The following is a 17,494-nucleotide window of genomic DNA, read 5'->3' on the forward strand; positions in this document are numbered from 1 at the left end:
ACTACCTTGCAGGCGCGGGGGGGAGGGGCTGCTCTACCCTTCCTCAGGCCACTAGGCCTGTTCTGTCTGTCGGTTGCAGGTCTGGCCTGTTCTGATGGTGGTCACAGTTCCGTCTACCTTGCAGGCGCGGGGGGAGGGGGGAGGATGGGAAAGGCAGCGGAGCACAACAGACACTAGTATGGCAATTTGTAAATCAATGGATGTGTAACTGATGTGATTCTGCAATCTGTGTATGGGGTGAAGGTGGGAGTTCATAACCCACTTGAATCAAAGTGTCGAATATGATATGTCAAGAAATTTGTAATGTTTTGAACACCCACAATAAAAAATTAAAAAATAAAAAAAAAAACCAATATTTTCTAGAATGGCAAAGGCCTGATTTGGTTTACCCAGAGCTGAGATTTGGCCTCTCATCACTTTCTCTTCCTGGTCCTCTTGTTATGCTACTCTGCTTTTCTCTGAAATCCAACAGAAAAGCCATCTAATAAATTGACTTCTCTAATAGAGGCGTTATATTGGATTTGCACACAGAGTTGCTGGGACCTAGAAAATACATGTTTTCCTGGGTTACAGGATTAGTGGGGCAAATACAGAGGTGTATAGGGGAAAGAAGAGCAGACAGACTGGCACAGTACCTGGGGCTATGCAGATAGGAGCAGACAGACAAGGCCCTGCTGCTTGTGGAGTGCAGTGACAGAGTTAGTCCATCTGCATATGGTGAGACTCAGAAGAGGTGTGTTGACTGCCAGAAGATATTCTGGAGCTTGGGCAGAGGATCAAAGGGATCTGGAAGCCTGCAGCACAGAATGATCTATGACTGGGAACTAGAAGACTCTAAAGTAGGGCTCAAGGGGCAATGTACCAGTCCCAAGAAGACAGAAAAGAGCAGCTAGGGAACCAGATTCAGGGCTCTGTGTGGGGAGAAGTGTGGTAGTTATGGGGACATGAATATATTAAGGAAATGAAGCTCTGGTTTCATTTATTAACTACATGACCTTGAGCAAGTTGTTTGCTTTCCCTGAACCTCGTTGTTTGTTTGTTTGTTTGTTTGCCATAGGTTTGCCGTGAGAAAATTAAATAAAATAATTTCTGCAAAATTCTTAATGCAGCAGCTCTAGATCAGGGTAGGACTGGTAACAACACTGTCTTGATATTTGAATCTCATCTGCTACTGGTGATGCTTCCTTGCATCTCTTGGACCCCAGCTTAGAATAGAATTGATTCCCAAGACTGTCTGGCCTGAGTCTGCAAGTAGAAGTAGCCATATACAAGGTCTGAAAGGCAGCAGAAACAGGGAATTAGTGTCTCTTCATAGACTGCTTCCTATGGGTTTTAGTTCTTTTTTCTAAATCTTCGAAAGCCTAAATAAGATCATATAAGATTAGTTTCTAATCCAGGTCAAGTCATATGCTCCATCTCATGCTGTGATCTATCCCCACAAAACAAAGGCTGAATGTTCCCTCTGATAAGTGGATGCTGATCCATAATGGGAAGGCATGGAAACAATGGAGGAACTTTGATGGGGCTAGGTTCCATCTCGTGCTGTGATCTATCTATAAAATATCTTAGAGGATACATGACTAGAACAACACTGTTGGAAGAAACTGCAAAAGTCACCCTATTGAATTGTCCATCTAGTGCCTGAGTCCTTCCCACACTAGTAAGCTGCTGTTGAACACCTGCAGGCCTGGGGAACTCATCAGCTTAGTTAGTCTTTAGCCAGCCCTCATTATACTTTCTTTTTTACAGTGATCCCAAGTTTCCATGTGGCTTTTATCCATTAGTCTTCTTTTTATTACTTGGTCTGCAAAGTCAGTCTAAATCCTTTTCCACTTGGTATGCACACAGATAGTAAATAATAGCTATCATAGCTTTACCTTTCTAAAAATAAATGGCACACACCTGTAATCTCAGGGACTCAGGAGGCAAAGTCAGGAGGATCACAAGTTCAAGGCCAGCCTCTGCAACTTAGCAAGGCCCTAAGCAACCTAGTGAAACCCTGTCCCAACATAAAGCATAAAAAAGACTGGTGATGTGGCTCAGTGATTAAGCACCTCTGGGTTCAATCCCCAGTACCAAATAAATAAATCTAAATGCTCTTTTTTCTTATCTTTTTTAAATAATTTATTTATCTTAATTGGGTATATATGACAGCAGAATGCATTTTGATTCATGGTACACAATTATAGCAGAACTTTTCATTTCTCCGGTTGTACACAATGTAGCGTTGCACATTGTGCAGTCATACATGTACCTAGGATAATGATGTCCATCTCATTCCACCATCATTCCTGCCCCCATGCCCCCTCCCCAACCCTCCCTCCCCTTTGCCCCATCAAAATTCCTCCATTATTTCCATGCCCTCCTATTATGGATCAGCATCCACTTATCAGAGAGAAAGTTTGGACTTAGTCTTTTGGGGATTGGCTAACTTCACTTAGCATAATATTCTCCAACCTCATCCATTTACCTACAAATGCCATAATCTTATTCTCTTTTACTGTTGAGTAATATTCCATTGCGTATGTATGCCACAGTTTCTTTATCAATTTGTCTAATGAAGGGCATCTAGGTTGCTTCTACAGTTTAGCTGTTGTGAATTGAGCTGCTATAAACATTGATGTGGTTTCATTACTATGGTATGCTGATTTTAAGTCCTTGGGTATTGACTAAGGACTGGGATAGCTGGGTCAAGTGGTAGTTACATTCCAAGTTTTCTAAGGAGTCTCCATATAAATCAATAAACAAATCTAAATGCTCTATTTTCTTTTTTAAGTGCAATAGAGAATATAACTTCCACTTCACAGTGATTTATTCAATTTCATATATTCTGAAACTGTGTTGTCCAGAAAAATTCAAAAACTGATTTAAATAGTTTAAAATGTTTTTCCCATTCTGATTCTTTCCAAAACCCTACAAAAAAAAGCTAAATTGATTTGTTTTCCATCATTTTCATTATTAAAATGGAAGCTAAGAGCATTGTAAAGAAGGAAGAATAAGAAAAAAGAAATGGAGCTGAACAGAGAGGAAAACCTCTCCCATTCACAGCTAGATAATCACCTGATAATTAGATTTGACTGTAATGTTCTAACTCGCACACAACCCTCTGGGTTCAAAAAACAAATTAGGAGAAGCAATTACCCATCATGAAATATATAGGTGACCCCCACATCTGCTTTTACCAGTTATTCCTTCCTGCTCACAATTTACTCACAGACACTGGGGAGAATCAATTAAATAAAGCAGGTGGAAGTACTTGGGTGAACAAAAATAGAAATTAAGTTGCTTATGATGAATAATACTCAGATTCAGTTAACTTTCCTAAGCATCTTTCAGCCTGTTCTCGTGCCCACCACTTTTATATAGATTTCCTCCTTCGGCAGTATTGCTGTGGGGCTAATATTCTTACAGATGAGGACATGAAGACTGAGAGGGATTTGCCTAAGATCTTACAGGCAGAAAGTGGTGACTGCTTTCCCCAATATGACTATACCGATTAAGAATAGATCTGAAGCCAGGCTCAGTGGCACACACCTGTCATCCCAGCAGCTTAGGAAGCTGAGACAGGAGGATTGAGAGTTCAAAGCCGGCCTCAGCAAAAGCGAGGAGCTAAGCAACTCAGTGAAACCCTGTCTCTAAATAAAATACAAAATAGGGCTGGGGATGTGGCTCAGTAATCAAGTGTCCCTGAGTTCAATCCCTGGCACCAAAAAAAAAAAAAGGAATAGATCTGAGTATGACTGTGATAAACTGATAATAGTAAAAGCTGATCCCAGACAGTACCTCTCAGCACTCTTCCAAATTCAGTTTTACTAGAACAAACAACCCCTTGGGAAGCATACCCATCTGGCAGCCCAGCTCATGTCCCTGTCTGCCCTCTGGTGGAGAGAACAGAATGGACCCAGAGCAGACAAACAACTCATCAGTTGCTGAGTACCAGAAAACCCACATTTTAGGTCTCTGGAACCCAGATGCCCTGTCCTGCCTCCCAGGACCCCACCTATACCCCTGTGCCACAGCCTCTAGATTGCCCACCTGCCTGCCAACCCATGTCTGTCCAAGACCCTGTGACGGTATGTGATCCTCCTTCTCTCTGGAATGAACTTTCTTCAGTAAAAAAGACCCTCTCCTGGGTCATCATGTGCCTTTTTATCCATACTTTAATGCAACACTGCAGTCATACAGAAATTTCCAGGTTTCTTCTCCTCTAGACTAGGTTCCTTTAAAAACATTCTAGGTCTCTGGAACCCAGAGGAGATGTTTAACAATTGTCAGTTGGTTGGATAAATGAGTAATTGATTAAATCCGGAATCTGGGAGAATCGAACTAAAGAATGTAGAAATGTTTTAGCTTTGGAAACAATAAATCATACCTTAATTTGTACTTAAAATCTGTACTTTCAATAAAAGTGATAATTTGCTAATGACAAACAATACTCAGATTCAAGAATATTTCTAAGAGACCCCAGGGAAAGTATGAAGGAGTGTGAAGCAGGCGAAAATGTCTTCAGCCTTCCTGCAGCCTTAGTTTCAGGACCTCTTTCCCCACCTCTCCCAGGACAGCAGCGCCCACATCCTCTGACCTCCTCTCGGCAACCCCAGTTTCTCCTGGGTTTTCAGTTTGACATTTTGCACCACCCACTCAATTGTCTTGGCCTTCTGTCTTTTTGCCAGGACAGCAATGGACAGTCATCCTGTGCCTCCTTTCGCTAATAGGCTTGGACTGAAATTGCACTCTACAGCAGAAAATGTAACTTTAGATTCTGTAACAGCATCAGGTTGTCCTTTCAGTTCCCATTCCCACTGATGGGTAAGCCAGTGTTCTCTGGCTGAAGCAGACTCTTGGTGCTCTATTACTGTAAAGACCTCTGAGGTTAAATTTAGCCAATTCTGGATCCTGCTCCCTCCTCCTGTCCTTCTCTCCAAAGTGACCTAAGATCTCAAAGGCCATGCTTCTACCCTGGCATCAGGAGAGACTCATGCCTGAACTTTGTGCTGGCCTCTCTTGTCTCCATACATCCTGAACTGGTGCCCCCCCCAAAAGCAGCTGGTTTCACATAATGTTGACCCTGCCATGGTCTCTGCTCATGAATTTGTGCCTCTCTGTGGCCTTGTCTTCCCAAACCCAGGCTTATTCCAGGCCACTGTTGCCTGAGCACTTCTAGTCCACAGGCAGACAGGAAGTCCTGGGTACCCGGAGGCCTGGTAGATGCGGGTCATAGGGGTTGTGGGATGTTTCAGGTCCACGGTCAATGGTGACAAGTCTCATCACCATTTCTTTTCTATCTCTCAGGCACTAGCCAAGAACAGAGCTTCTGTAAATCACTTATGATTTTCTTGGGCTCCATCCCAAGAAAAGGAGACAATCCTTCCCCATCTGGAATTCCCCATAATTTATCTGGGTGTTTCCACCCTTAAATTACTTACCTTCCGGTCTCCACACAACCAGACTCAACCCGGAAGGGGAGGAAAGTGTGGACACTCCACCTCTCTTGCTTCTCCTTCCTACACGAGTGGGTTTTTCCATTTTCTGTATCCCTGGCAGGACCCACCCTACTGTCAAATCCTCCATCCTTTGGGTATTTCACCTTGTCCTCTCTGGAGTCATTATTTCAGCCTCGGGGCTTCTTGTTCCCAAAGAAGTTGGGGAATAATAAAAAAAAATATTACCAAAAATATTGCCCTGCTTAACTCGCCAGGGTGTGTCACCTGCTAGAAAACACAACATTACCTTCACATAAAATGAACATAAGCTCCCTTAAAACATGATGTGGCTGTGGGGGACATGAGTATAGAAAATAAAAAAGAAATGTCTTGAGTTCTCTGACTCTACCTTAAAGGACAATTCTCAGTTTCCTGTGGTTACAAAGGACTTTCACTAGGCAGGATGCATTGTGTGCACATGACTGAGCACCAGAAAAGAAATTAGTGGTCTGGAGGCCGAGGAAGGGAAAGACAGCCTGGCTTCTTTCTGGATGTATGCAATCTTGTTCTGCCTGGTGCTCTCTGCTGTCCCCTGCACATTCCCAGTAAGATCCCAGCAAAGTTCCCACACGGCCTTCCTCAAAATCTGTACCACACTCTGGGGTTAAATGTCTAACCCTAAATGACAGTTTTTATCAGCCCAAAATTGGATATTGGCAGTCAGGTAAGCAGTCCAGGCACTGCCAAACGCCAGTGTATGTCAATGGGTTAAGAACACTCTCTTCTTCACTGGAGACTTCTTGGGAGCATATCAATCAGTCGGAGGGTCAATCTGCCTTTATCAAGTTCTTTCCCAGGGTTTTTGGTTTCGGAAACTTGGGGTCAAGCACCGAAGTCACACTGGCGGCCTCCTCTTCCCACAGGATGGGACAGCGCCCCTGTGGATCGCGTCCCAGATGGGCCACAGCGAGGTGGTGCGGGTGATGCTGCTGCGGGGTGCAGACCGCGATGCCACGCGCAATGTGAGTATCCGAGGGATCCCTGCAGCCACCAATCGGAGCCACCCAACAGACTCCACACAACCAGGCTTGGATGTACACAGAAAGTCGGGTGTTTCTTTGTCTGCAACTCACCTGGGCTTCCTCCCAATCTCCACCTGCTCTTTAGCAAGAAAACAAAGTCGAAGTGAAAGTCCACGTCGGTGGAAACTTCGATGGTGCCATGAATTCTGGGCGGAGTGGGGAGCCACAGAATCTTGCTGGGCCTCCGGCCTGTGGGTCATGGAAGGTCATGCATGGTGTGCAAGGTCATGCATGGTGTGCAAGCAAGCGATACCCCTGGCTGGCTGCATCTCACCCCTGGTCTCCGCAGCTGCAGACTGCTGCACCACATTCCCATGCTCCTGCTGTCCACATTAGCTTCCCAAGGTGTCACCTAATCCACTTGGGTGTGCCTGGAACAAGCCCTTTGCCCCAGGGGAACTAAAAGGCAGCTTGGGGAGATTCTACCCACACCAGGCTGTTTGCTTTTTGTCTCACTGTGCCTGACCTCTTTACCTTTCTATCACCTTTGCCTATGTGACTGACCCACCTTCCCCTCTCCAAGTCTAAGCCCAGAAAAGGAAAATCCTAAGATACATTTCCGACTGCTCACATGTCCTTTCTCCCACTCTCTCTTCTTCCCACCATCACTGAAGCCAGAAAACAAAAATCTGTTAAGCCCACCTTCCTTCTTCCTGATGCCAGATAAACCCTAATGGTGACTAGAGGAAAGTTCCAGAACTAATCCTACAAATGACAGCAAGTGATAAATCAAAGCAGGAAGCTTTGAAAAAAAAAAACCTCTTCTTGTACCAAAAGCAGTGACAGAAGCTGAATATTAATTCTTGACTTTGTCCTTTAATTCTTTTTTTTTAAGCAGATTTCAACCTACCCACCTGGCCCCCTGCCATCAAACACAGGCAAATGGGTACACAGAGGAGACTAGGGCAAAGTTGTATAAATTTTTAAAACAGTACATACAGTACAACAATAATCTAAATGGTTAAAAACAGTTAGATGATTTCTGCTAAGTCACCAGCAGCAGTATTGAATCCATTAATACCCTAAAAATATGCTCTTGAAATTCCCCCTTGTCTCTGACTCCATGTTCCAAGGGACTGGGGAATTATGAATTCCCAAATGCAGACTTCTAAGTTAATATAACGATCACATATTGTGTCTAATATTCTTCACGCAGAATTAACTGCTTAATATGCCCCAGACTGCTCCGAGATTGAGACATTGCTGATCTGTGCTTCATTTACACACTTTGCCTATTTCTGGCAAACACACTTATACTTGCAGTTCTCAACTGACATTTAGTTCTCAGCCAACCCAGACATATGTTAATAATCAACTTTTATTTTCCTGTTTCTATTCAGGATGGTACCACAGCATTGTTGAAAGCAGCCAACAAAGGGTATAATGATGTAATCGAGGAGTTGCTTAAATTCTCTCCCACTCTTGGTATTTTGAAGGTAAGACCTAAGAGAAATGATACAATCTAGAAAGGTAACAGGTTAGAAAATAAGTTCTTATTGGGGACTGCAGTAGAACTTGGGTGTAATCAGCCTGGGGAGGGCATTCTTAAGAAGACACACCTCCAACTTCACGGTGCTGGAGTTCCAAGGGTACTAGTAAAAATGAGAAGGTGGTAAGAGGAATAAACTGAGTCTCTAGTATTCTAGGAAAAAAAAGATAATTGTAATGAAGTTGCTAAATGGGAAAGTAAACCATATTGATATCATTTGGAAGATTTGTGAAATCAGAGAAGAATGCTCTTCTCTTCATTATCCTAAGCAAAGAATCCCTGGGCTTGGTTACCTTAAATGAAATAAAATTTGCTTCAAAGATCTGAAAGCCTCAGAAAAATGTCCTTCTGGGTCTTCCACAAAACAGGGCCCAATCCTCTTCGGTAAGTTTTAATACTTTCAGATTAAAATATTTATAAACTATAGTGGATGCCAAGGGTCAACAAACTTTTTTCTATAAGGGATCAGATAGTAAATATTTTAGGTTTTCTGTCATAACTGCTCTACACTGTTGTGGTGGTGAGAACTCAGCCAGGAACAATAACAACAAATGGGGCTGACTTCCCATAAAACTTCATGTACTTATGGACACCATATTTATGGAATTTTGTATTTTCACATTACAAGATATTCTTCTTTTAATCTTTATTTAATCATTTAAAAGTGCAAAACCAGTTCTTAGCTTGCAGGGATACAAAAACAGGCAGTGGGATAGACTTGACTGGCAGACAGAAGGCCACATGTATGCCTCTCCTGTCTTCTCAAATAGAGGATACCACATCTTGGCACAGTGGCTTAGCAGTTTGGGAACTGTGCCCTCAGAGTCTGTCAATGTGCATAAAGTCTACTTGCCCTTGAAGGCTTTGGGACACTTCCTGCCTGTCCTTTAGAGTTTTCGACTCCATTCTTGCCGTCAGCTAACACAGAACTGCTGCTGTCAGTGTATGGGTCCTTCCAACACTGAGCTACTTCTGATCTTACATGAACTTGGAAGACAGAAAACTGCACTTGTTAAAATCATTTGTAATGTAGGAATAAATCATCTTTGAAAGTGAACTTTATGAAGAAAAGGGATGGAGCTTTAGAAACATTATCCAGTCTTTTTCAAACAGCTCTTTTAAAAAAATTTTTTTTAATTCATATCTGTGTTGCTCATAGGTAACATTGATAGGCTGGTTAAGATATAGATTTGAGAAATATTACTAAATTAGTAAATTACAACACTTTTGAAAGCAACCATAGAAAAATGCTATTTTTGCTAGATTTTTTTCCCCCTCTTCCACAAAACCAGCATAATTTTTAAAAATTTATTTATTTTGGTATCAGGGATTGAACCCAGAGGCGCTAAACTACTGATCCACATCCTTAGCTCCTTTTTATAGGGTCTCACTAAGTTGCTTAGGGTCTTGCTAAGTTACTGAGGCTGGCTTTGAATTCGTGATCCTCCTGCCTCAGCCTCCTGAGCCGCTGGGGATTATAGGCATGCACCACCATACCAAGCTCAGCATAATTTTTATTAGTCATTAATTACAAAACTAAGTTTGAACTTGGGTACTGTTTATATACATCTGTACCCTCTGGAACCAATATCCTGTGGTTGCCCATGATTCTTATGTAAGTGGTTATATTCTCTTCCCTTCCCCTCCCACGTCCAGCTACATGCTACATTTAGCTGCTTCCTTATTTCAATGAACATTTTCACCAAATTTCATATAATGTTAGTAACTCATCCAGTAGGGCCATTCTGTGCTTAGAAATAAATATTCTAGCTCCAGAGTCGTGGGGGAGGATGCCTCAGCCCATATATTCTTCTTGCTAAATGCAGTGACTGCACGCCCACCCCTGCCCACCAGAGTGGGCAGACATAGTGATTAGCTGGGCTGACAGGTGGTCCCACTGGCCAGCCAGCTGTTCCTCCGGCCCTGCTGGAAGTGGCTCACCAAATGTACAAAGACTATCTGTGTTATTCAAAAAGAAAAAAAAAAGTTTGGCACAACATTGCTGGGTATTTTTGCAGCAATTCCTAAAGTATATAAAACTGCCTGAAGTTATCTATACCGTGGGTCAGATTCCTTGTTTCATTTGCAAAAAAAAAAAAAAACATTGGCAATATTTATACTTATCATAAGCTGTGTATCCGAGAACACTATAGCAGGTTCTGATATGACTTTGAAAAGTACAAGGGGAAGGTAAGGACAAGTAAGGTTCTGACATTACAGTCTCATCACTGAGGTAATTTAGGATGAAAGCCAAGCTAAGCGCTGATATGAGCTCCTTCCTGACACACACTGTCTTTTTCTTCTAGAATGGGACGTCAGCACTCCATGCGGCCGTGCTCAGTGGGAACATTAAAACAGTTGCCCTTCTCCTGGAAGCAGGGGCCGACCCAGCCCTGAGAAACAAGGTACCTATTTCTTTTAACCCCATTTGGTCCTTGTGCAAAGAGATAAGACTACATCCTCCCAAGCCAGAATAAGCATTTTTCTGGCTTCAATCCTATTTTCATTGTTATGCACGGGTAGTGTATGCAAGGTTGCTATAAATAGTTTATTCCTGAACAGTAATTTGGACCCAAGGAATTGTACTAAAAATCCTGTGTCATCAATGGTTTTTCTGTTAACAGTGGTGCAGGCTTCCAGCAGGGATGAGAAAGGCAGGCCAAGCAGTTATTATGGTGAGGAAGTATTATTGTTTTTGTTGTTGTTGTTGTTTTGAGTGTTTTGTTGGTACTGGGGATTGAACTCAGGGGCACTTAACCACTGAGCCACATCCCCAGCCCTTTTTTGTATTTTATTTAGAGACAGGATCTCACTGTGTTACTTAGTTCCTCTCTAAGTTACTGAGGCTGGCTTTGAACTCATGATCCTCCTGCCTCAGCCTCTTGAGCAGCTGGGATTACAGATGTGCACCATTACACACAGAAAGTATTATTGTTCTGTCATCAGAGATGTGCCCTAAAAATGCCAGAGTTCTGGTAGCTAACCACCATTCCCATAAGTTGGATGTCCATGTCTTAAGAATTGTTTGCACTGTTCGGTGACTATGTGGGGGAAATGTTGCCTTTATATTGTTAAAGGCAGCCCATGTCACTGTTACAAAACTCATATTTTTTATAGTCCTAAATCCTTTTTACAGTTAGGCCAGGGCCAGAGATGTAGTTCAGTGGTAGAGCACTTACCTAATATGCACAAGGCCCTAAATTCAATCCCTAGCACTACAAATGAAAACAAACAACAACAACAAAAATAGTTACCATTAGGCCAAAGTTGGAAGTTGGAGAGTATACAATAACAACGGCAGGAATGTCATTGTACTTCCTCCTATTCAGCATCTGCCTCAGCTGTCACATGCACAGATTCAGGGTGAGGAGACTAACCTAGCAAAGATCTAAACTACCCATTTTTTTTAAAGATCTTTTTTTTAATTTGTTTTACTTAGTTTCACATGACAGTACAGTGATCTCGACATATCATACATTTGAATCAGATGAGATATAATTTCTCTGAGTATACAGGTTGCAGAATCACACTGGTCATGCAGTCACGTATATACACACAGTAATAATAATGTCTGTTTTATTCTACTATTTTTGAAAGAGGATGCACTAATCAATAAGGAAAGGTATGAAAAGAAACTTTTACTTTACTCCATACTTACACACTCTTTGAATTTTATAAATATCTATTACTGTTTAAAATTATTTTAATAATAAAAACAAAACATGGGGTTGGGGTGTAGTTCAATGGTAGAGCACTTGCCTGGCATGTATGAAACCCTGGGGTTTGATCTTCAGGATTGCAAAAAAGTGTGTGTGTATGTGTGTGTGTGTGTGTGTGTGTGTGTATAATATCATGACATTTTGAAAAGAAGCCATTAAGAAGTGCCTATTAAACAATATGCCAGGGGCTAGGGATGTGGCTCAAGCGGTAGTACGCTCGCCTGGCATGCGCGGGGCGCTGGGTTCGATCCTCAGCACCACATAAAAAAAATAAAAAATAAATAAAGATGTTGTGTCCACTGATAACTAAAAAATAAATATTAAAAACTCTCTCTCTCTCTCTCTCTTTAAAAGAAAAAAAAATGCCAAAGTCAAGGGTCATTTTTTTTTCGTTTTACTTAGATTATAGAAGTATTTTTCTTTTCCTATTCTCAACCTTGAATTGCTTGATGATAGCGTTTCTTCCTGGGATACTCAGGTCTGTTCTCCAGCCGGCCTGGTGGCCAGTTGAGATCACAGTTGCCTTTCTTTTAGATCTTACCTTTAGATCTTATGCATGGACTTTCAGAAGAGGTCAGTCTTTGTTGGTGAACTATCCAGGACTGAATTAAGCAAGGGGGACATATTCAATCCCTAGCCCTTAATATAGGACTTGAAACATGCAATTCCTCCCAGCATAATGCAATAATCTTCAATCATAGTGGTTTGGGGTAATGTCCAGTGGGAAAAGTGCTGAACTTTGACCTATCCTAAAACTGCTTCAGTGTATGTATTAGTGCTCATGTTGGAGCCTCATACTACTGAAGCCTTTAGAGTTCTGGGAAGCCCTCACCTGTCTACCAACTACCCTAGAGAAGCCATCGTCTTTAATGGCAGCTCCAGAAGCAAGGGTGAGCCTCTTAGGACTCTTGAGGTAGTATTCTTGGCTTTCATTCATTCATTCAACAAATACTTATAGAACACCTAGTAGATATCATGCACTGTTAGTGCTTGTGCTGAGGATACAGTGATGAATAAGATTCACATCATCTCTGCTTTCATGGAGTGCAGAGTTTAGTGGAGAATTAAAACAACTAAACAAGCAATTGCATTATAAATGATACGAGCTATAAGCAGGGAAGTAGAGAATGCTATCAAAGGCTTCCAAGTTGAAGTAACTTCTGAACTGTATGGAAGCACTCTTTTGTTCCAGGGGTCCTACGACTTCTGTTCTGGGGCTTCAAGGCCCAGATGCCCAGAGAGAGGACTAACCAGTGGCCCTAATAGCCACTCCTTGCACTATAGCCACGCCCGCCCTAGGTACAGGGGTCTTATGTTTCCAATATCCCTAAATGAGCACTGAGAACACATTTTCTTCCAGAAACAATGGGAAAGTAGAGCAGTTTGATGCGATAGTGTCGAATATGAATATGGGCCTCAGGTTCCTGCTCCATAATGAATAAGATGGGCATGAAGGGCTAACCTGGGTACCAGCCATCATGAAAATCCATACAACCTTGGCAACCTGGGAATTAAGTGGGGACCAACCAGAAGAGAGGAGGATGGACAACCAGGTTTTTAGAACTACCTAAATGACACATAAAACCATATCACCCTAAGTCCTTTATTTTCATATTGCTGCTGAGACACATTCTTCAAGCAGAATTTAATAATAAAGCTCATTTTTCATGGAAAAGGATGTGAACATGCAGGCAGATGATCACACAAGGCACTGAGAAGTGAGCAAACTTATAGACATACAGCTCCATAGCTCCTTCTTCCTCCTGATTGTAGTGGCTCATCTGGCCACCTCTGGCGTGCTCACCGCTCATCAATAACTGATATAATCAGTTCAGTTATTCCTGAGTGTTTACTCTGGAGACTGAGTGAAGCTAGGTCTGTTTACCAGGAGCATTTCCGTGCAGGCCCAGGTGTTAAGCTTGTGCAATGTCTGCTCTTGCAGGAACTAAGCACATAGTAGACTTTGACCTCATGAAAGGGCCTCTGGCATAGCATAGCAGTTTCCTTTCTGATTCAGTCCAGGGGCAACATCAAAGGTCCCATGTGGTGGGCACGAGCGCAGCTATAGAACATGCCACACAGCAGACCGCTGTGGCAAAGTCATACTTCCCCACCAGTGAGGTCCCAGCCAGCAGGTAGGGAAGCAGGGGTCAGGGAACAAGATCCAGCCTAGATGACGAGGACAGCAGGCGCTTCACCTAGGATCAAGTTCCAAAAAGCAGTAGATGGTCCATGAGAAAAAATACATGAAGCAGGTAACGTCTATATGCAAGCCCTCCCTCCCACCATTCTGTGTACCTTTTTACTCTTTTATGATCTGGCCCCAAAACATGTTTTTGATTCCTTTATAACAACTGTTTTCAAAATGTGGTCTGTGGACACAGGAAGGTCTTCAAAACCTTTTCAGGGGATCTAAAGAGTCAGCACAGTATTCTTGATAATACAAAGATGAACTGCCTTTTTCACCATACGGACATTTGTTCCAATGGTGCAAAAGCAAGAGGGGGCAAGCACATTGGCGACGTGGTACACTTCAAAGCAGGAGCACTAAATGATACTGGCAAAACAGTTTGCAATCCTTTGTAAGTTATTTTACAAATTTTGTCAATTACTTTTCAAAAATATTGATCTTTAAAATGTCTTTGATGAAGCAGTGAAAAAATGTTAATTGTATTAAACCTTAACTTTTGCTGAACATCTTTTAATATTCTGTGTGATAAAATGGATAATGCATTTTTGGGGCCCACTGGAGTACAATGATTGTTTTGAAAGAAAGTCCTCTGCAGTTGTTTGTATCGCAGAGTGAACCAGCCACTTTTTTTCATAGAACGCCATTTATACCTGAAAGAACAACTTCTATGCACCACCACAAGTTCAAGGCTGACAGTCCAAAAAGGCTTTTCTGAAAAATCAGTCGTAATATTAATGTATGTTGCTATTGCACAACAAAATGTGTCAAGATTCGGAAGATCTACATAACTCTGTAAACTGTTTTCCAAATGAGCAATGCATGATGTCACAAATAATGCATGGGTAAAAGATTCACCTATCAATAAATGGACCTGTGGATTTTTTTTTTTTAATACCAGGGATTGAACCTGGGGCACTCAACTACTGAGCCACATCCCCAACCCTTTTTATATTTTATTTTAAAACAGAATCTTGGGCTGGGGTTGTGGCTCAGTGGTAGAGTGCTCTAGAGTAGCCCTAGGTTTGATCCTCAGCACCACATAAAATAAATAAATAAAATAAATGTATTGTGTCCAGCTACAATTAAAAAATAAATATTAAAAAAAAAACAGAATTTTGCTGAGTTGCTTAGGGCCTCGCTAAGTCGCTGAGGCTGGCTTTGGACTTGTGATCCTCCTGCCTCAGCCTCCCAAGCCACTGGGATACAGGTGTACACTACCAGGTTTGTGGATTTTAATGTAGCAGAGAATTAAAAGTTCATTGATGTGGTGTCAGGTCTCACATTGCAGTTAAACTTTAAGAAACTACCTCTTGTTGAAGTTTGGTGTAGCATCCAAGAAGAATAGTTCAGAGATCCACCAACCTGTTAAAATATCCTCCCTTTTCCAATTCTGTATCTGTATGAAGCTGAATTTTCTTCCTGTGCTTCAACGAAAACAACATATCACCAAACACTGATGCAGAAGAAAATATGAGACTCCAACTGTCTTTTATTAAGCTACACATTAAAGACCTATGCAAAACTATTAAACAATGCTACTCTTCTCACTCATTTTTTTCTGTTTTGAAAATGTAGTTATTTCTCCATAAATATGTTATATATGCTAATCTGTAATGGCTTTATTATTTTCAATACATTACGAAGTATATTTAAATTTTTTTCTGTTTTAATTTCTAATAAGTCAAAACCAAAATCTTGTTAGAGTGCTCAATACTTTTTAAGCATAGGCAAGGGTCCTGAGACCACAAAAGCTTGAAAACCATTGTCCTATAACACCTATTACCTGTGGGAGGAACTGGATTCCTGAGTGTTTGGAGACTGTCTCCATAGCAATGAGAAAAGAAAAGACTTTAGATGATGGGGGATACCTGTGTTGAGTTACTGGGTCAGGTGAAGGTCGTAGCCACGAAGCTCTTCTTTCTTGGGTTTTGTTCTGCTCTGTGTGTTTCCTAACTCTGCCTTCTCATCCACAGATACGTGTCCTAACACTGCAAGTTGTCACTTACAGGTGCAAGCTGAAAAGTTGATTTCATAGCAGCAAAAAGTAGAAGAGTGGTCACTAGAGACTAGAAAGGGTGGGGAAGGGATAATAGATGGAATCAGATAACAGGTGCCAAAATACAGTTGGTTAAGAATAAATTCTAGTGTGCTACAGCACCGGATGGCATAGCTTACAACAATTTATTATACATTTGTTAGAGAAACAGAAGAGAGGTGTTTGAAGCTTCCCAACACAAAGAAATGATAACTGTCTAAGGAGCGGGAAATGCTAATCACCCTGATTTGATCAATACCCTTTATTTGTATATTCAAATTATCACATTGTAGCCCATAAATGTGTACAATTTTAAAAATAATAAATGAATAAATAAATTGGAATGCAGAAGAAAGAAAAGATACTTGCCCTGTGTCCTGAGTCCCTATTGGACAGACCACCTCACATAATAAATAATTAAGAATAAGGTATCAACTTTAACTTGACTAGTGTTTGTGAGCAGAAATAAGATGCACTACACCTTGTGTTGGAAATGAGTACATAATGATTTTTACAACGTAAGTCCTACCAAAAAACTCCAGGAGATTCTTAAGGCCCTGGATGGAAAGAAAAATAACACTGAGTAACAGGTAACATTTATATGCTTAAAGGAGATTTTTATTGCCTTAATACAAAAGAGTGTCCAATGGGGATTTTTCATTAGTGAAGGAGAAAGTTGTGGGTCAGGTGCCCTCTTTGGAGTCCCTGAAATCACACCAGCTATGGGAAATCACTAATGACCATCTCATCTTGTTTTCAGGCCAATGAACTTCCAGCAGAACTCACCAAAAATGAACGTATATTGCGTCTCCTCCGAAGTAAAGAAGGACACAGGAAAAGCTAAGTTAGTCTCATGTTTGACAGAAAGGTAGAAACCTAAACCACATTGTCCAAAAAGAAAGTGCTTTTTGCCAGGTGTGGTGGTACATACCTGTAATCCCAGCTACTCTGGACGCTGAAGCAGGAAGATCACAAGTTCAAGGCCAGCTTAAGCAACTTTGTGAGATCCTGTCTCAAAATAAAAATAAAAACCAGGGCTGGGGATGTAGCTCAGAAGTAGAGCTCCCCTGGGTCAAATCCCCAGTCTCTCTCTCTCTCTCTCTCTCTCTCTCTCTCTCTCTCTCACACACACACACACACACACATACACACACACACACACCCACACACACACTTTTCAGTGTTGAAAATTCTTTTAAAAAAGAACATGCTTAGAATGCCCATCCTGTGGGACCCTAACAAAGAGCTGAGTCAAGAACAGAAGAGCTCAAGGTCCCTGTCCCCTCACTTACAGTGAGTTTCTTACACTGCCCTGAAACTCAGTTCCCAGGGACCTAGCATATTCATGGATTCCACAGAAATTCATTTGCTGCTAGGCTAACTTGTGTCTCAGAGTTAAACTCAAAGTTGGACAGGGTTTTCAATAGTATGCAAAGAGACACAAAGTTTTGTTCCTTTTAAAAACCGAAAGATTGACCTTTCAATGAATTGATGCACTTTTGCTTTTGTGTTAAATGTAGGTGTGCTAAAATACGTAGATGCATCCTATTTTACA

General features: G+C 41.6%; 1 protein-coding gene across 7 annotated transcripts in view; it reads left to right on the top strand.

Moving 5' to 3' along the window:
• Positions 1-17,488, top strand: part of Ankrd29 (ankyrin repeat domain 29) — a 53,204-nt gene extending 35,716 nt beyond the window's left edge. For 5 of the 7 annotated variants that reach the window (XM_048806432.1, XM_048806433.1, XM_048806428.1 and 2 more), the window contains 5 exons: positions 6,347-6,445; positions 6,591-6,692; positions 7,846-7,941; positions 10,301-10,399; positions 16,700-17,488. In XM_048806432.1, the coding sequence (XP_048662389.1) occupies positions 6,347-6,445; positions 6,591-6,692; positions 7,846-7,941; positions 10,301-10,399; positions 16,700-16,783 (480 nt within the window). In that variant the 3' untranslated portion in view covers positions 16,784-17,488. The remainder of the gene's footprint in view (positions 1-6,346; positions 6,446-6,590; positions 6,693-7,845; positions 7,942-10,300; positions 10,400-16,699) is intronic. The other 2 variants (XM_048806430.1, XM_048806431.1) reach the window with 1 other exon arrangement.
• The last annotated feature ends 6 nt before the right edge of the window (positions 17,489-17,494 follow it).

Source organism: Marmota marmota, unplaced genomic scaffold, assembly GCF_001458135.2.
Source record: "Marmota marmota marmota unplaced genomic scaffold, marMar, whole genome shotgun sequence".
Taxonomy (NCBI): Eukaryota; Metazoa; Chordata; class Mammalia; order Rodentia; family Sciuridae; genus Marmota; species Marmota marmota.